The sequence below is a fragment of the Equus asinus genome, chromosome 15 (genome assembly GCF_041296235.1).
Source record: "Equus asinus isolate D_3611 breed Donkey chromosome 15, EquAss-T2T_v2, whole genome shotgun sequence".
NCBI lineage: Eukaryota > Metazoa > Chordata > Mammalia > Perissodactyla > Equidae > Equus > Equus asinus.
Window position 1 is genome coordinate 32,050,238 of NC_091804.1, and position 20,045 is coordinate 32,070,282.

A 20,045-nucleotide genomic window follows, 5' to 3' on the forward strand; every position below is an offset into this window, starting at 1 on the left:
TGATTTTTTTTTTTATCGTTTCTTGTTTTAAAAGAGGATGGTCATAACCTTTAAAATTGGTTAAACAATCTGCTAATGTATCACCACCACAGTTTGAAAGACAGTGCTCTGGAAATCAGTTTCTCTCTACTCTTTAGAAGAAAAAGACTTCATGTTTGTCCCCCCAACTTTGCACTGTTTATATTTTAGCACAAATTCTGAATTGTCTCAAAAGTTAAGCAAAATTAAGACCTTTTGAGTCTGATTGCCTAGAATAGAAACACTCCCTCATTTGTTGCTTTGTTTTTTCTTTTTTAATATATATATATATATATATATATTTTTTTTTTTTTTTTTTTTCTTTTTCTTCCCAAAGCCCCCCGGTACATAGTTGTGTATTTTAGTTTTGGGTCCTTCTAGTTGTGGCATGTGGGACACTGCCTCAGCATGGCCTGATGAGCAGTGCCATGTCCGCGCTCAGGATCCAAAGCAGTAAAACCCTGGGCCACCGAAGTGGAGCGCGTGAACTTAACCACTCGGCCAAGGGGCCGGCCCCTGTTGCTTTGTTTTAAAAAAATGTTCTTCCTTCCCTCCATCCTCATTTGAGAGGACAGTAAAGTAAAGAGAAGCTTAGGATTTCTGGGAAAGTTTAATATCCCCGTGACTCTCCATACTTCATTTTATAGAGGAAGCAGCAGCAGTACAGAATCCAGAATTCCCAGGCCTTGCAGACTGATCTTCTGTCCCTAGAGAGAAGTGGGAGGCTTCTGATTTTGGTTTTCTAGAGACCCTGTGAGATTCAAGTTTCTTCATTCATGCTCATCTTTTTTTCCTCTTTTCCCTGGACAGCTTGCTCTGAGAGCAGGCAATGAGAAGGAGGAAGGAGAAACAGCAGACACTGTGGGTTGCTGCTCACTTCGTGTGGAGCACATCAACTTGCATCCAGAGCTGGATGGTCAGGAATATGTGGTAGAGTTTGACTTCCTTGGGAAGGACTCGATCAGATACTATAACAAAGTCCCTGTTGAGAAACGAGTAAGTTAATGTGGCCCATGTTCACTGGCCTGTTTTTCATTCATTCAACAAACATTTGTTGTGTGCTTTTCATGTGCTCTGCACTTTGCTGAGCACTGGAAAAAAATGACTTGAAAGAGAAGGGAGAGGTATTTGGTGTCCTGTGTATCTCCTTTTAAAAGCCCCTGCCCCTCACCCCATACCCCATGCTACCTTCCTGGGAATGAGGGGCCATCCCTGTAGCAATATTCAATAGAACATGCATTGGAGAGTTGGCCCTCACAACAAACTCAATGTAAGATAACCCCGCCACGTTGTTTTAATGATTTAACCACATTTCAGGATAAGCTTTGCTCAACCTCTCCCCATCTCCTGATTGAGCAAAAAGGTAGCCCATTAATTCCCAGGTCTCTGAGCCCCATAGCTGAAGAGGGTGCTGCAGCTCCATGGTACCCCAAAAGTATTGGGCTTAAACCAGAGACCTACAGAGTGCAGGACCCCAGAAATCCAGCCCTTCAGCAGTCTGATATTTAATCAGTGATTAGTCTTTGCTGTCTGTAGAAATGTTCCAGATTAAATAAAGAGACCTGACAGGTAAATGGAATACCTGAGTTTAGATTGGATTCCATACTGTGGAGGTAAAGGACATCATTAGGTCAATGGACAAAATTGGAATATGGACAGTAAAGTATGTATCAATGTAAATTTATGAAGCTAAGTATTTATGTAAGGAAATATCTCTATCCTTAGGAAATTCTTAGAAAACACACTGGAATATTTAAGGGTGAAGGGCTATAATGTATGTGAGTACATGGTTCAGAACAAATAATTATGTATATACATACTATATGTAGAAAGAAAGAATGAGTGGACATGTGCACGGCACAGATGGTAAATGAGGTAAAATGTTAATGTTCGGTGAATCTGGGTAAAGGATATGGGTGTTCCTTGTGCTTTGTGGGGTTTTTTTTTTTGGTAAGTTTTTAAAAATTGCCATTATTTCCAAAATAAAGGTTTTAAAAATAATAATTAGACTCTTCTTTCTTTTAGGTTTTTAAGAACTTACAACTATTTATGGAGAACAAACAGCCGGAAGATGATCTTTTTGATAGACTCAATGTGAGTGGACAAAGTGGTCTGGTTTGAAGAGGGGCCCAACTAGGGTGTCTCACAAGCTCCTAAAGGAGAGGCTTACCTGGGGGTGACTTGGTCTCTTCCTTCAACCTTTTCTGTGTATCCCATTCACTCTTCTCCCCTTGGGGCACAGTGAATCTTTGGGCAAAGCCCTGAGACTAGGTAGACAAAGTCTGCCTTTTTTCCTCCTCTGCAGAGCCTTTTCTTGGCTGGATGCCCAACCACCTCTGCTGGAGATCCAAGACCTGTCCCCAATATCTTATCAGGGAAGATCTTAATAGGGAAGGACAAATTTGCTTTATTGGCAGTAAACTTGGCAAGGTTGTGATCGCACTGGCATAAATGTCCTACAGCTTGCCAGAAGGGGCAGGGGGCTATGGCTTTTATCTAAATCCCAACATCCTCTTTGTTGCTTTGTCTCCTCCAGACTGGTATTCTAAATAAGCATCTTCAGGATCTCATGGAAGGCTTGACAGCCAAGGTGTTCCGTACATACAATGCCTCCATCACGCTACAGCAGCAGCTAAAAGAACTCACAGCCCGTAAGTATTACTTGGCCAGACATGGCCCACACGCTTACTGATGGTGTTCAGTGTACTTGGCTCAGCTAAGTCTTAGATCTCTTCCACCTCTTCTCCTTAACATTGTGACTAGAAACTTTTCCCTCCATACTTCTAATAGAGAGCTGAGGCTTAGTTGTATAAACATAAGATCAGTGCTGCTTTCCCCATTCCTACCCCACCTTCTGGATTGGTTTTATGGAATGCTGACAGGGGCTTTCTCTCTGCTCTGAAAATGCCTGCATTTTGTGTTTTATGTTATTTAAAAGCTCAGAGAGTGAAGACAGTGCTGTGATGTTCTGTTAAATTGGAGAGCATTAAGGTTGTCATGGTTACTAAAAAGATACAGGAGCAAGTCCTTTCCCTGAGGTTTGTCATTTTTTTTCCCTTTAAGAGTAGGTAGTATTCTTCCTAAAAACCAGCTACCAAAGGTGTTATCAAGACCTACCAGCTTTTTTCCTGGAGCCCAGTCACTGCTAAATCTCTGCTGTCCTTTATAAATAGCAAATGGCTTTAGAATATGAGGCACAAAAGCCACAGATGGGTATGTTGAGGGTCAGTATTTTAGGTTGGGGTAAAGAATGCCATGAGACACAAGTAAAAAAAATTCCTTGGATGACATTTTTTTTCTTTTTAAAAATTATACGCCTTCTGGTTTTAAAATGTAAAACTTATGGTCATCCGTTTGTCTTACCCTCTTCTACACATTCTTTTTGTCCCAATTCCATATTTTCTGCAGGCTACACTGGGTAGGTAGGTGGAGGAGGTGGGCACTGAGGCAAGCAGATGACTCTGAGATTTTGCCCTGTGCCTTGGAGGAACTTGAATTGATCATCTGAGATGAGGCCAGTGAAATCATGATGAAGCACTGCAGAAGGCACACTGTAAACTTCTCTTGGTATACAAACTGACTCTCTTATTATCATGTTTCTTTGTTTACAGCGGATGAGAATATTCCAGCAAAGATCCTATCTTATAACCGTGCCAACCGAGCTGTTGCAATTCTTTGTAACCATCAGAGAGCACCACCAAAAACTTTTGAGAAGTCCATGATGAATTTGCAATCTAAGGTATCTTGGACCTGGATGGTGGGGTAGCAAAATGAAGAGGACCATGTCTGCTGTGGGCAGTAATCTGAAAACAAGAGGCATTTATAATCCATCTTTTTGGGCTCGGATATCAGAAAGTCAGTTCTGGGTCTGTTATGGAAGAAAGTTCCATGCTAAAGATAAACAAATGGACATATGATAGTAGTTATCCCCGATCAAGATACTGAACGTCAAGTACCCACTCTTGAGGAAGTCTTTATTCTGTGGACATAAGTTCTACATTGGCCACTTTCTATTTTGAAAAGTGAAATTTGATGTACCCTCTTTGAAATATTGCTAATTATTGTCCTTATTATACATGAGGATAATGGATATAAAGTCTTCACAATTCCTTGCCGCAGCCCAGAAATACAACCATTTCCAAATTAGATTGTTTCAAATTGAAAAGATGATGAAACAATGATATTTAATTTTCTCCTAATCCTAGCACAACTATTTTTATTTTTACATATTCCACATGAATCATATTTTTATATAGCTCATCATCAGACATCTGTTGAATACTGGCTCTGTGCCCGAGTTGCTGCCCTAGAGGGAGAGACTGAACGTGCAAACAAGTGCATGCTGTTCCTCTTCCATGTGCCTCTCTCCTCCTTGCAACTCTGCCTGGTACTGAGCTTTTAAGCCACAAGGCACTTAACATTTGATGATGAGCATTTCTGTTAGCAATGGCTACATAACTAACCCATTCTAATGTAGTAATCCACATGAGAACTTGCAGATATTTCACTACAGAGCAGACACATAGGGACACATCAGGTTACAAAGGAAACCAATTATCTTGAGATATACTTACCAAATATATTTTGAATTTTGATATAGTAATAGATGTGATTCCTTAACTTAGTAAGATCTTAAGGTGGGTCTAATAACTGCTGTAAATTTTAAGGTAGTAATGACTATAAATGATACTTCAAGATTTCTACAATTGTAAAATCTTATGAAAATATCTGTACTATCTATTGGTGATAAATAGGCACTTCTGATATTACTGTGGTTTGTTGCCCATATTCATAATTGAAGAAGAAATGATGAATTTCAAGAGGTTAATAAAATTACAGATGTTTCTTTTCCATCCACGTTCACAAAAATCTATACTTGGACAACCAGTTTAAAAAACTATGGCTGCAGAGTGACATTACCTACACATTTTCAGGCCTAGAACGTTTTCTTTCTGTTGAAATTTCTTCAAGATAAATATCCAGGAGTAGTACATTTGGGTCAAAAGACACACATAATCAGCAGTTCATGCTGCAGATGCCATCTCGCTTTCCTGAAGGGACGTACATGTCCACAGTAAATGAATGTATGTCCATAGACCTTTCAAATCCTTGGACCATATGGTCGGCAGGCAAAGAACCCTATAGATTGCCCATCCTAGCAGCTCCCATTTGCTGCCGCTCTGTTAAATGATGGACATCTGGTATCGTTTACTCTCATGATATCGTTCCAAGACAGAAATAAAAGCATGAATATTCAGGTGTTGTTTACCTAATTCAGGAGACCCCTCCTTGGAGCATGAGGTCGTCTTTTGATCTCACTCTGGAACCACTGTTCGGGCAAGCCCAGGCTGCCTGCCAGACGAGCCCTCCAAGCCCAGGAACCCTCTCCTGTGTGCCCACAAAGCAAACACACGCCCCTGTTTTCCAAGTGAATCAATGGAGTCTTTGATGCTTTGAGAGAATTTGACATAGCCTGCCAATTTACCATTCACAGAAATGGTTAAAAGATTGTGGTTTGTTGCTTTTCTAGCCTAAGAAGAATCTGGCTAGTGGTGTCTGTGATGCTTTTGTGTATAGAATCAGTTCCTTCAGCTTGACTTTGGACAACATAGATGTTGGAAGTAAGCCATTCATAGTAAAATGCATTTAATAATTCTCTCACAATGGTGGCCTCTGTTTCCACTTGTAGGCTGTGTGTCTGTATATTCTAACAGACAGTTCTAGGCTGAGAGCAACAGCCCTATGTGTGTGACTCATGCATGTATTTATTCAGCAAGGTTCCCTTGACCACCTCACAGGTTAGAAGGTGATAGCAGGTCTGGGGTTCTCCTGCCCTCAGCAGCATGAGCTCACTGGTTTGGGCTCTAGCTCCATGGCGTTGCCTGCTGCTGTCCTTAAGCAGAAACTAAGAACAACTTAGGTTCCACAGGGTGCTTTGAGGGATCAAGCAAGAAAGGCTGACACTGCCCTTGTCTCTTCCTTTATAGACTGGGACTCCATGAGATTTCATTTGGAAAAAGAGTTCCACAGCTAAAAATGTTTTCAAATCTTTGTTTTTGAGTGATAATTTCCTTCTCATCTCAGCTCTCCCCTTTTAAAAACAAAATGCCAAAGCCAAGCCATGCCTTCTATTGGCTTGGATCAGACTAGTTGAGCTGTTTGGCCTCCTAGGTACCTTTTAATTGCCATTTTTTAGTCCCTTGGGTATTCTCTTCAGTGCATCCTTTTTTTCTTGAGAAGCTGGCAGCTCCTTCCCAGAGTGCTGGCAAACTCAGGAATGAGCTGGGCTCAGAAGATACAAGGATCCTGTCTCTGCTTCATAAAGAGTATCTCCTGCAGTATTCTTGGAATGAACGCTACAGCCTGGCACAGAATCCATTTGATAAATAACTCTCATCTGTAGCCCTCCTCCCGGGTCTAACGCCAGTGTTCTCTGATTGGAAGATTAGCACCCACATTCCCAGTCCGAGTGGGTTCTTTTCTCTGAGCTTCTGGAATGGGGCCCTGGATCATTGCCTATAGCATTCTCATTTCTTGAGGGCTCACTGAAGAACATAAATGGCCAAATAACCATTAGTGAATTCTGCAGTCACTGTGCATCTGCTTTTCATGAAGCCGCCCCTGGGTGTTTTTACCTGGCAAACCACTGAGAGAGAGAGAGCGAGCCTGTCTGGTGGAGACAACTTCTAGGTTTCATCTTCTCTGATGGAGCTCTTCTTTTTTCTCTCTGGGCTTATTTTATTCCTAAATCTTACTGCTATTCTTCCCCATGCAGATCGATGCCAAGAAGGAACAGCTAGCAGATGCCCGGAGAGACCTGAAAAGTGCTAAGGCTGATGCCAAGGTCCTGAAGGATGCAAAAACCAAGAAGTATGTGCCTGGTGTTGTGTAAAGCTGGGGTTTGGTTGAGAGAGAAAAGCGGGTGCAGTACCAGCCAGAGATCCTGGGGCTCTAGCTTTTCTAGGGTTTCTGAGTGATGTCTTTTAGAAATCTCTGTACTTAGGCCTTTCCTGCTTTTATTGCTCCGAAGTGGCAGGGTGGGGTTGCAGTGTTCTTTCCAGAAGCAAGGCCTGACTCTTGATGACTTCCATTCTTCCAGGGTGGTGGAGTCAAAGAAGAAGGCTGTGCAGAGACTAGAGGAGCAGTTGATGAAGCTCGAAGTTCAGGCCACAGACCGAGAAGAAAATAAACAAATTGCTCTGGGAACATCCAAACTCAATTATCTGGATCCGAGGATCACAGTGGCTTGGTAAGCCTTGAGACCTTCTTGAGCTCCTGCTGCTGGCTTGAGAAGGGTGGTGTGGGTCCCAAGAGCATTGTTGGCCTTCATGTGCCATTCCTATGCTGCACACTTTAGTCCTCTGGGAAACCTCTGCCTTCTGCCATGCACACTACAAATGTATTGGAACATCGTGGATGGTCCTAAATGGTCAATACTGTTACACTGCCTTTGAGTGTTTTTATGTGTTTTAAAAAGGCAGGTGTAGTCCCCATTCCTTATGGAACTTGAGGACAAGAATGGAAACTCTAAGCCCTTATTGAAGGAGAAATACAAGAGCCCATCTATCTACACTTAACAAAACTTTTCAATAAAATTTTTACAAGTGGAGGAAGAAAGGTTGGAACAAAGAGAAAAAACAAAAATGAGAATACAGATCTGAGCAACCTACACCAAGAGTTAAAGGGACCTTTTAACAAAGGCAGATAAATTCTATCTTTATTTGCCCCCTGCCCGCCACCCTCCCCCGTCCCCCCCCAGTCATAAAATAACATCCCAAATCAGTGGCTTTTATTTGAAGATGCTTATTAGTTTAGTTGAGTTGTTAAGTTCTGGGCCTAAGTGAAGGAATCATCACCTATGGCAGCTACTCCTTTGGGCCAGGGTCCCACCTAGCTCTTGTACCCATTCTAGTCTTTCTCCCTGTTTGGTGCTAGAGGTTTGGTTAGTTTGAGAGGCAGTATAGTGCAGTGGTTAAGTGCATGGACTCTGGAGCCAGACTGCTTGGGTTCAGTTTTCAGTTCCATGCTCACCAGCTGCATGAGAGCATAATCAAATTACTTAAACTCTTTACCTTAGTTTTTCATTTGACTCTTGTAGTAGCACCTACTTCAGAGGTCATTGTCAAGATTAAATGAGTTGAGCACATGAAGCTCTTAGAATATGTCTGGTGCATTATTAATTCTCATCCTCAGCAGGTGGATGTAAAGGAGAAGGTGGCATGTCCAAGCCCTGGCCTCAGGTCTGGGCTGTTAATTGCTCCAAGACACACTGATCCCCACTTTTTCTCCCTTATTTGCAGGTGCAAGAAGTGGGGGGTCCCAATTGAGAAAATTTACAACAAAACCCAGCGGGAGAAGTTTGCCTGGGCCATCGACATGGCTGACGAGGACTACGAGTTCTAGCCAGTCTTGAGGGGCAGGGTTCTGTGAAAAGGAACAATGTGGTTTGGGGAAGATGGATAAACTGTGAGCCTCACTTGCCCTCGCACCTGAGGGAGAGAGGCGGCAAGTCTTAACAAACCAACATCTTTGCGAAAAGATAAACCTGGAGATATTATAAGGGAGAGCTGAGCCAGTTGTCCTATGGACAACTTATTTAAAAATATTTCAGATATCAAAATTCTAGCTGTATGATTTGTTTTGAATTTTGTTTTTATTTTCAAGAGGGCAAGTGGATGGGAATTTGTCAGAGTTCTGCCAGGCAAATTCATCGTTTCACTGAAGCATTTGGATTCTCTTAGCTACTGTATACGAAGTCCGATTATATTGGTGCGTTTTTACAGTTAGGGTTTTGCAATAACTTCTATATTTTAATAGAAATGAATTCCTAAACTCCCTCCCCTCTCCCCCATTTCAGGAATTTAAAATTAAGTAGAACAAAAACCCAGCGCACCTGTTAGAGTTGTCACTATCTATTGTCATGGGAATCAATTTTCATTAAACTTGAAGCAGTTGTGACATCAGCAGTGTTTTGGTTCAGACACCTGTTCACAGAAAAGCATGATGGGAAAATATTTCCTGACTTGAGTGTTCCTTTTTAAATGTGAATTTTTATTTCTTTTTAATTATTTTAAAATATTTAAACCTTTTTCTTGATCTTAAAGATCGTGTAGATTGGGGTTGGGGAGGGATGAGGGGTGAGTGAGTCTAAGGATAATGAAATAATCAGTGACTGAAACCATTTTCCCATCATCCTTTGTTCTGAGCATTCTCTGTACCCTTTCAGATATTCATCTTTTTCATTTTAAACCCCAGTCTTTCACTTGAAAGATTTTACTGTATAAAAGGTCCCACAGGTCAATAAATTTAGAGGAAAATGAGTATTTGGTCCAAAAAAGGAAAAATAATCAAGATTTTAGGGCTTTTATTTTTTCTTTTGTAATTGTGTAAAAAATGGAAAAAAAACATAAAAAGCAGAATTTTAATGTGAAGACATTTTTTGCTATAATCATTAGTTTTAGAGGCATTGTTAGTTTAGTGTGTGTGCAGAGTCCATTTCCCACATCTTTCCTCAAGTATCTTCTATTTTTATCATGAATTCCCTTTTAATCAACTGTAGGTTATTTAAAATAAATTCCTACAACTTAACGGAAACTTAGTGTCTGCCTCTTTGTTACTCAGGGCCCCACGCCAGAGTGGGGCTGCGGGGCTAGGACTTGGTGTGGGATGTGGTTTGGCTGCTCATATTAGCAAGAGCGGCTCCCTTCCCAGGAGCTGGGGCTGGGCCAGGCCTGGAAGGGGTTGCATCTGTCCTCCTGCTGTGGGTGTGGGTCAAAGAGGAGCCGAAGTCCACATCCTTAGATAAAGGCAGGCCCAGGAAGTGAAGGAGGGTGCAGAAAACCTACAAGAACAGGTGGGGCACAGGAAATGTATTAGAAGCCCCATGCGAGTCATGTCTATGGGGCAAGTGAATTTGGGAGGCAGATCTTTGAGAGTGCTTTCCATGTGTGCTGGCCAGAAACAGTAGGGAGCTTCTTTGGGTTTGTTTATGTGGCTAAGCTATAGTCAGGATGGCAAAGTAAGGGTACTAAGCCAATTAGAACACTGGATCCCAGAAGCCCTCCTCTGGTGGAATGCAGACTTCTCCTTGTATTGATTGGTTGGTTGAAAAAGAGAGTGGTCTATGACTACTTCCCAGTGCTCTAGTACCCGAGCTGGCCAGGGTCCCTACAAAAATTGTTCCTCCCCTCATCCTAGATATAGCTAAGTCTGGAATTCAGGATGAAGGGTGAGGTCTCCTGGTCAAATGGAGCAGGGAGCAGGAAGGCCAGAGTGGTCAGAATTGGTCACTTAGCCCTTGGCCCTCCAGCTTGCTAGCAAGCACAGGTATATTCTGGGGGAAGAGCCATCTCCTTGATGGTCTCTGGACTCCCTGGGGCTGGGGGCTGGGCTGGCACTGGGCCCACTGCAGAGAATCCTGGAGGGTCCTTCTTGGCAGCCTGCATTTCATTGCCTAGTGAGGGAGGTAGCATTCACCCCAGGGAATAAAGGAATTTATGTAGCCATCATGACTTTGGAGCAACAGACTGCACCTAGGTCTTTCTGAATTCTGTGGTGTTGAGGTAGCTAGACCATTCAATGTAAAGGAGCAACAGAGGGGCCAGCCCTGTGGCCCAGTGGTTAACTCTGGTGTGCTCTGCTTCAGCAGCCTGGGTTTGGTTCCCAGGCGTGGACCTACACCACTTGTCGGCAGCCGTGCTGTGTGGCAATGACCCACATACAACATAGAGGAAGACTGGCACAGATGTTAGCTCAGGGTGAATCTTCCTCAGCAAAAAAGAGAGTAGCAACCAAGAAGCTCTTCCAGTGCCCAGTCAATAAGACTTTATAGCTGATAGGTAGGTAATGAGAAAGTGGACCTCAAATTTGGGACTTGAGCAGGACCTGCCACAACTAGGGGACAAACCTTGGTCCACAACTAGAAATCAGGAATAGGCCTTGCAGGCAGAAGATTTTACTGATGAGCAGCAACCTGTGCCTACCTTTCCCAGCAAGGACCTTCCTGCAAGTCCTCTGAGGACAAGTGCAGGGCAACTACCTGCTGGTCAAGGATGACTGTGAAGAGCATCCTGACTGGTGGCAGCAAGGCCTGGGAGAGCAGCCAGGGAATGGGAAGCTGACCTGGCCACTGAGAATGAGGGAAGAGGCTGGACAGGTAGGTGAGGGCCAGATGTGAAGGGCCCTGAAAGATGCTTGAGCAAAGAGTCAGGAGGAGACCCACCCCCTTGCCTATTTATCCAGTAAGTCTGTTTGTTTCTCCCATTTCCAGCCATGTCTGGGAACAGAGGCCAGATGTACAGTCTGAAAAACTCCCTCCTGTCAGGCCCTTCTGTGATGCTTGAGTCTAGCTGTGGGCAAAAGGAGATGACTTACACATGCTACCCAAGCCAGACAGCTGTGTGCTCACTTGGCTCCTCTCTCCCTCTCACCCCACATCTGGTCAGCAGGTCCTGTCTGTTCTGTCAGATCTACCTCAGACCTCTGACACATTTTAAAAATGAAAAAAGAAACCTCACAACTCCCAGCCCTTTCCAGCCACCACCCCCTTCCTCTCCATTTCATAAACAAGCACCTGGAATGAGTCATCTACACCACCCAGTCATTCCCCCACTCACTGCAACTAGCTTCTGTCCCATTTTGCCCCCAATTCCCCTTCTCCATTCTGACGCCAGTCACCAATGAATGAATGACCAAGCCAATAAATGGGCTCTGCATTCTGCGTCTTACTTAAATTCTTTGTGGTGCTGGACACTTGACCACTTTTTTTTTTTTTTTAAGATTGTCACCTGAGCTAACAGCTGTGGCCAATCTTTTTTTTTTTTTCCTGCTTTATCTCCCCAAATCCCCCTGGCACATAGTTGTCTATCTTAGTTGCAGGTCCTTCTAGTTGTGGCATGTGGGACACTGCCTCAACATGGCCTGATGAACGGTGCCATGTCTGCGCCCAGGATCCGAACCAGCGAAGCCCTGGGCCGCCTGCAGCGGAGCACACGAACTTAACCACTTGGCCACGGGGCTGGCCCCGAACACTTTTTTTTTTTTTTAACAGCTCTACTGAAGTGTATTTTACATACAAAATCCACCCATTTCAAGTGTACAATGATTTTTAGTAACATCACTGAATGGTGCAGCTACCACTATAAATTAGTTTCAGAATGTCATCTCCCCAGTAAGATCCCTCATGCCCACTTATAGTTAATTCCTATTCCTACCTCCAACCTCCATTAACCTACTTTCTCTATAAAGTTGTCTTTTCTGTACATCTCACATAAACGGAATCATACAATATGTGACCACTCCCTTCTTAAAGCACTTTTCTCTGGCTTCTACAATGCCACCCTCTCCTGGTTTTACTCCTATCTCTATCAGGCTCTTGCTTCTCAGTTACCTCTTTTATCGGGTCCTTACCTGCCAGGGTTCGCTTCTCACTGGACCCAGGTGATTTCATTTGCACCTGAAGGAGACAACTCCCAAATCTCTTATCTCCAGCCTAAACCCCTTCCTTGAGCTCCAGACACACACTGCCAACTACATCTCTGTGGGGGATGCCCACAGGCTACTCAATCTTAAATCTCTGGAACTGAGCTCTGTAACTACTACTTCTAGCCCACTAGGCTGGGTTTCACATCTCAGGGAAAGGTACCACTATCCACTCTGTTCCTCGACTGGAACCTAGGGTAGCCATCACTGCTTTCCTTCTCTCACTTCCACATCCAGTAAATTACAGACTCCGAAATCACCTCCTGAATACCAAATACACTGAATATAGGTATTTACCCCACAGAAAACTTTAAAAAAATTTTTTTTCTTCTGAGAAGAGGAAGAGTTTACTTATATTTCAGTTCTTACAAAATCCCTCATATAATGGGATGAGCTCTCAACTTGTTTTGAACCAAAAAGCACTTTTTGGAGAAAACACATTACCCTGAAATGACCTCAGTCGAGCTAGTTTTGGATGATTATAAGTAGTCCCCTGACAAAATCAGTAAACACAGAGGCAAAGAACTTTACCACAGACCTAGTAATTATTTCTCACAATCCCAAGTATTACATGTAAACAAACCTCTTAAAGATCCCTTTAAATAGTAATACAGTGTTGGGTTTTTTTTAGGTTTGATAATGGTAGTGTAGTTATGAATATATTTTTTAAAAGGATCTTTTAGAAAAACGCTGAAATATTTATGGATGATGTATTAGAGTTAAGCTTTGCGTCAAAACAACATGGAAAGGGTTAGTGGGTAGAGTCTGACATGAAATGAGTGGCCGCCAGTTCATAATTGAAGCTGGCTGATGGGTACATGGAAGTTCACTATACTATCCTGTCTATACTTATGTACATTTTAAATTTTCCATAAAATTTTTTAAGCAATACAGTAAGTGGTTATTATGCACGTCAATATATATCTATGGGAGAAATGAAAAAAATACCCGTTTTAATGTTATACAAGAAGGTAATAGCATCACATACTGACTCAAAAAGTATTGTCTCTGCAACAACATGGATGAATCTCAAAAGAGTTTTTACGTTGAACGTGGTCACCAGGGTCTATACCCTATAATTCTATTTACATGAAATTCTAAAACAGGCAAAACTAACCTGTAGTGACGGAAAGTAGATTAGTGTCTGTTGGATGGGGGCAGGGGAGAGTGACTGTAAAGGGGCACCAAGAAACTTTTTGGGGTGATGGAAATGTTCTATATTTTTTGATTGGGTGGAGATCATATAAGGGTATACATTTGTCAAAGCTCACCAAACTTTATACTTAAAATGGGTACATTTGATTATATGTAAATTATTCCTCAAAGCTGATTTTTCAAAAGTGCTCTCTCTCAAACAACTTGGAAGGCAGTGAAGGTGATGTTTTCAGAAATTATTAGATAACCCAAAAAGTGGCTCTATGGTGACAACTACATAGAAGTCAAATATTCATATAAAAAGTCTGAACGTAATTTTTTATAAGAAAGAGTGGGAAAATCAATATTCATAAATTAATATATTGTTTTAAATAATATGTGACTTAAAATATGTATGTGCAACTAAATAAACTGTTATATGTGGACATTTGAATCATGCATCTCTAAAAACGTTTGTATTTTAGTTGCAAAAAAAGCCATAGAACACCTAGAGTGACTTTACTGCAAAAATGAGTGATCACCTTATATCTGGAACCTCCGTATCTTCAGGCATATACACTCTCTCTCACTTTGCTCTGTCTATCCCACAGCCACCAACAGGTCTAGATTAAGGCAGGTGACCCTTCTAAGTACTCGAGGGGCCCTTATCACACTGAATTATCATCTGTTGACAAATTTCTGTTGGTATCTCTTTATCCACTGCTGGAGTGGGAACTTGGTCTGATTCATCTCTGCTCTCTAACTGCTATAGAGGAGGCATCAAGAGTGTTTGTTGGAAGAAAGGGAGAGAGAGAAGAATAGCAGGCTGCCCTGTCCTGGCCAGCGGCTAGTAAGGGTTCTCCCCTTCCCTTCCTTCAGTGAAGCAGTTACAGCGTCCTTGCCACCTCCCTGAAGAAGGTATGTCTGGAGCCCAGCTCTCTTGTCTCAACATCCGTGTCCCACTATAGGGGTCCATCAGCAAAGGGGAAGCAGGGTCTGCAGAGAGAGCACAGTTTCTGGAAGCGGCTGGGTGAGGCCTGGTTTTGCCTTGATAGGAAACATGAGGCTCTCAAGGGGCTGAGAGTACATCCCCGGTGAGGAGGAGAGCTAGAGGACATGACCTAAGAAGTGTGAGGCCCAACAACTAAATTGAAACCATAGACAGATATTGGGCCAGAGGTCAGGAGCCTCGACCACAGGTTGTGGGGTGGAGTTCAAGCTGCACTGAGCTGAGTCCTTATTGAGGACTGGCTGTATGCTGAGGTACAGGCTGGCTCACAGACCCAGAGAAGGGCGGGTCAGACATCTCATGTAAGAAACTACTGAGTAGAAATTAAAGAACAGTTTAAAGAAAAGGGATCAAGTTTGATGTGTGGATCAAATTGGACACTGCAAGTCTATAAATCTGCCCACCTTCAATTGTAGAAGGGGCTTCACTGAGCTATACTTTTATATTATACCTTCTGTATTCACATATGGTTATTATAAGGAACAAATGAAAACTTCATTAGCATTTGCTGTTAATCTATTGAGAACATTCTCCACTATTTCAATCAAGTAAGTGTCCATATGAGAAACTTCTTTCATAATTTAACCTCAGGAAAATTTTCTCTCCCAAGGAGTCAGTTACCAGAATAGAGGTTTTGCTTTAGCTACCAGGAAGCTCAGCCACATTTGATTCTCATTAACAGCAGCCATGGCAATCCATACTAACCATATTATATTCCTCCTTCTTATAAAAGTATATCCCATTTCTAAAATACAGTATTTTTGTCCTGTAAGTGCTCTACACTTTTTTTTATTTTTATTTATTTATTTTTGAGGAACATCAGCCCTGAGCTAACATCTGCTGCCAATCCTCCTTTTTTTTGCTGAGGAAGATTAGCCCTGAGCTAACATCCGTGCCCATCTTCCTCTACTTTATATGTGGGACGCCTGTCACAGCATGGTTTGACAAGTGGTGTGTAGGTCTGCACCCAGGATCTGAACTAGTGAACCCGGGCTGTCAAAGTGGAAGGTACGAACTTAACTGCTGCACCACTGGGCTGGCCTCCCTCTAAACTTTTTTTAAAGGACTGGAAAAGAATACATTTGTGGCGGGCACAGTGATGTGCCACTCAGATTCCCCTTCAGGGAAGCACTTGTTGCTCCAACTACTGGGAGACCTGTCACCCCCCTAAGATCACCTCAGTTGCAGAGAGCCATCCAGCAGAGGCTGTGCTCTTCCCAGGGCAGCCCACATCCAATGGCTGACTGACCTGGGGCTGTGAAGGCCCAGCCATTTCAAGCCAGCATGGGATCACAGAGCTCCCTAGGGGCTGGCTGAGGCTGTCATCAGGGCTGTATCACAGCTTAACTTCTCCCTGTGCCCCCTCCTGCCTCCTTCCTCTCTCTTCCACAGTGTCGATCCCAAGGGCACTCCTTAATAAACGTTCTTCACACCAACCTCTGTCACAGAGTCTGCCTCCCAAAGAACCCAACTTGTGACAACATTTAACCAAATAAATAAAAGTAGAAAACACATCAGGAAGGGGTATTAGGGGAAAGGTGAGGACACATAATAAAATGTTCACATCTATGTGGGAGGGAACACAGCATTGACTCTGCAGCCGGGTTGCCTGGGTTTGAATCCCATCTCTGCCACCTCTTAGTGTGTCCATGAGCATATCTCTTAATCTCTCCATGCCTCAGTTTCCTCATCTGTAAAATGGGGATAATAAGAGTACGTATCTCATTGTGCTGTAATGAGAAGTAAGTGAGCTAACATGGGTAAAGCAGTTACATACGGCGTACAACATGCCAAGCGCTGTTCTAAGTGTTCAGTAAATAAAATTAAAAAAACACCTGTGAGGTCAGGCCCAGAGGGGCTTTGGGCTGGGACTCCTCCCCAGACTCCAGGACAGGTGTGGTGTAGGCCAGAGCATGTTGAAGCATGAGTGTTGACAGAAATAGGCCCAAGAGGGCTAGCCTGGGTAACGTCAGGGCGTGTGCTTTGTGTGGGTGCTGGGCTGCTCCCTCCCAGCCAGCACAGCTGCACGCACTGCCAGTTACACCCACGTATCCATATATACATGCTGAGCTGGGGGAAGCCCATACTAGCCACACCCTCTGTGCGACCTGCTTTTCCTGAACCTCCTTTGCTGGAGGGAGGCACCTGAGGCCTGGGATGCTGGCTCAGAAGTCCCAGGAGGAAATGGGGCCCTGTTTCCTGATTAAGGGCCTGGCAGAAGACTGAAAACATGAGCTCCTGTTGGCAGGGATTTCTGGACCCCCTGGGGGCCTGGCTCCGGAGGCAAAAGCAAAAGCAAGGAAGCATGGGCTGCATGTCGGGAAGCTACCAGAAAATGGAGAAATAGATTTTAAAAGTGCATCACGGTCCACAGGCTGCCCAAGTAGGCACCAGAAGTTAAACGAGGGTTGTAACACTTAGGAGGGGGCCTCCTGGAAAGATGGACAAAGCCAGATAAGCAGAGAGGGGCCCCTACCCGTCTTCCTGGCCTCATCACCTCCCATGCTCCCCCTTGCTTAGCAAACCAGCCTCCTTTCTATTCCTCAACTCACTAAGCTCTTGCTGGCTTCAGGGTCTTTGTAAATGCTGTTACCTATGTCTGTAAAGTACTTTCCTCCAACCCACCTCTGATAATTCACCTAGCCACTTACTCACATCCTTTAGGCCTCTGCTGAGTTCTGGAGAAGTCTTCCTAGTCTACTAGATCTGAAGTAGGTCTCCCTAAAGTTTTATCTAATAGCTCTCTGTTCTTTTGCTTCTAGCCCCCATCACAATTGTCCCTACATAACAGAGTGTTTATCTGTTTAATGTCTGTGAATTCCTGGAGGGCTGGTGCTGGGTTTCTCTTGTTCTCCCAACTCATAGCGCCAATACGTAGCACAGGGATGCTCAGGGGCCACATACAGGGGCAGCATCACTTTAAGCCCAAGCCTGCCCAAGCCACACTCTATGAGCACTCATGTTCTGCCAAGTTCCCTGTGCCTAGGGCCAGCCATGCCTAGGGCCTCCCCGACCCATCCTGATTAGCCAGCTAGCCTCTGTGCCCACTGGGTACAGAACACAAGGACCTATTTAAGCCAGTGGCTCTCTTGTGAGGCAGAAAATGCATGGAGTTACACAGACTTGGGTTCAAATCCCCATTTATTAGTTACGCAGTCTTGGGGCAAGTTGTAGAACTTCTCTGAATCTCAGTTTCCTCATCAGTAAATTGGGGACAATAATCCCTGATTAAAGAGTAATTATGAGGATCAGGTGTGACCACATGTGTACGCCTTATAGCGCTGGGGGTGCATTAGGTCAACTTTAGTTCCCTACCTCCCATTTTAAAGGCCTGTCACTAGGTGGCAGTCCGCCTCAGCCAGTCCACCTTCCCTTAGGTGGCTGAAGCCTATTAGCACAAGCGTCTCAACTTGAGGTTCTCAGCCTCTTACGGGCCGGGCCGCACCTGAGGGAATCAACACACACACATCCCTCCTCCCCCCCCCACATCAAGACAAAGTCAGAGGCAGCCCCAGACACTACACCACTCAGCTGGGTAGGCTGCCCGACCACACACTCCTATACTCACAGACTCCAGGAAACCTGGATCTTTCTCTGGCATCAGCTGGGCGCTCTGCTGGGCCTCGCAGCTCTGAAATGCAGTAAGTTGTTCTGCTCTGTCTGGCTCAACATCTGTCAGCCTGGCTCCACCGTGACCACAGGTGTTTTCAGTTTGGGCGGTGCTCTGTGATAAGGGAAGCAATGTGACAGGGGCAGCCAGCTTGCAGGAGTGAGTCTAGAGAATGGCTTCAGGAAGACAAAGAGCGTGAATCATTCAAATAACCATAAAAAGCCCTTGTAGCTAGAGAGTGGAGAGTGAGGGGGAGGCGGTGAGAGATGAAGCGGGAGAGAGAGAAAGGGGCCAGACCATACAGGACCAGCTGGGCCAGGTAGGGAGAGTGGATTTTATGTGCAATGGGCAGTCATGGAAGGTTTGAGGACAGCGGTAGGGGATCGTGATTTAATTTCACTTTTAAGATTAAAGCATGGAGAACAGATGCAGGCAAGACCAAGAAGGGTAAATAGACTGGGTGAGAAGATGGGCCTTGGGCTTGTGGGCGGAGTGGAGATATCTGAAGGTAGCGTGAACCAGCCTTAATGGATTGCCGTGGGGTTGAGGCAGAGACAGGAATCAAGCATATCTCCGAAGGGTTTCAGCCTAAGCACCTCAGAGGAGTTTACGCCTTGTTGTGAGAAAGTGAAGGCTGTGGGAGGAGCAGTTGGAGGAGGGCGGCGAGGCGCGCGTGTCAATTGGGGACGTGGAGCAGGCAGTGGGATGCAAGGGAGATACAGATCTGGCGCTGAGGGCGTCTCGGTGGGGGGCGAAGCCACGGGAAAGGTCAGGTCGCCCTGGGAACCGGCGCAGGACCCAGCCCAGAGGAAGAGAGGCTTCTGAGGCCGAAAGGCAGCCGCCAGAGAGAGAGGAGGAAAACGAGGGGAGTCAGGCCAGGAAAACCAAAGCTCGGGAGAGCATTTGCAAGAGGAGAGCGGTGAGGCAGGGCCTGAGCCCACAGCCTGCCGCGTGGAGACAGAGCGGGAGGTGGGCGGGCAGTGGCCCCTGCGAGGGGCAGAGACGAAGGCCACCGAGGGCCGCAGGTCTAAAGGCCCTGCCGGGGACCTCAGGCCTGGGGGGCTTCTCCGAATGACGGGAACCTCGAAGGCCACACAGGCGCCAAGCCCTGGACAGCCGTGGGTCCCGCCGTCCCAGGAGCGGCCTGCGGGCCAGCCCCGCACGACTAGAGGAGAGGGGCGGGACAGACCTGCTGTCCATCAGAGCCCGCCGGCCAATCCGCAGGCTGCCCCCGCCCCCGCCCCTCCCCGAAGAGGGCGCGCGGAGGACCCGCCGCCACCGCCGCCGCCGCCGCCGCGGGTGTGAGGCGGCCCGGCCTGGCCTGGCTCCCTCCGCCGGGCAGCGCGCCCAGGTAACTGGGTTTGGCCGGCGGGCCCGGGGGCGACGCTCCGCATCCTCACCTCTCCTCCCCGTCGCGGCGCGGGCGGCGCTCGGGCGAGCGGGGTTGAGGAAACGGCTGCGGCTGGGCCTGTGCGGGACGGCGGGCTGGGCGGCCGCCTGTGCGTGTGCGACTGACTGGCGGGCCGGCGCGGGGCTGCCGCGCGTGACGGGCCGGCCGAGGCCGCCGGGCTGTGTCCGGAGCCGCTCGAGGAAGCTCCGCAGGACGGAGGACACGCTGGTCAGCCGCCAGCTTCGCGCGCGCCTGCGCGCGCGCCCGCCGCCATTGCGCCCCGGGCCTGTCCGGGGGTCGCGGGGCGCAGGCGCGGCGGGTGGGGGTCCTCCCCACGGCGCGCGGGCGCCTTTGTTCCCGGCGCGCGGGCTGGGGCGGGGCCTGCAGGCACCCCGCCCCCCGCT

The 20,045-nt window shown here is 45.8% G+C and overlaps 2 protein-coding genes and 1 long non-coding RNA gene across 4 annotated transcripts in view; 2 read left to right on the forward strand and 1 right to left on the reverse strand.

Annotated features, from left to right (window-relative positions):
* TOP1 (DNA topoisomerase I) overlaps positions 1-9,612 on the forward strand; it is an 85,399-nt gene extending 75,787 nt beyond the window's left edge. Inside the window, exons 15-21 of the mRNA XM_014845952.3 lie at positions 829-1,014; positions 2,044-2,112; positions 2,555-2,669; positions 3,630-3,757; positions 6,794-6,888; positions 7,118-7,267; positions 8,319-9,612. Of these exons, the coding sequence (XP_014701438.3) occupies positions 829-1,014; positions 2,044-2,112; positions 2,555-2,669; positions 3,630-3,757; positions 6,794-6,888; positions 7,118-7,267; positions 8,319-8,421 (846 nt within the window). The 3' untranslated portion in view covers positions 8,422-9,612. The remainder of the gene's footprint in view (positions 1-828; positions 1,015-2,043; positions 2,113-2,554; positions 2,670-3,629; positions 3,758-6,793; positions 6,889-7,117; positions 7,268-8,318) is intronic.
* Positions 302-20,022, reverse strand: LOC123277455 (uncharacterized). The gene is made up of 3 exons (XR_011494643.1): positions 19,652-20,022; positions 18,210-18,365; positions 302-1,000 (listed from the first exon to the last, which is right to left on the reverse strand). It is a non-coding gene; the product is annotated as an uncharacterized lncRNA (long non-coding RNA).
* PLCG1 (phospholipase C gamma 1) overlaps positions 19,481-20,045 on the forward strand; it is a 35,342-nt gene continuing 34,777 nt past the window's right edge. For both annotated transcript variants that reach the window (XM_014845947.3, XM_014845948.3), the window contains exon 1: positions 19,481-19,602. The gene's annotated coding sequence lies outside the window, so the exon portion shown is untranslated. The remainder of the gene's footprint in view (positions 19,603-20,045) is intronic.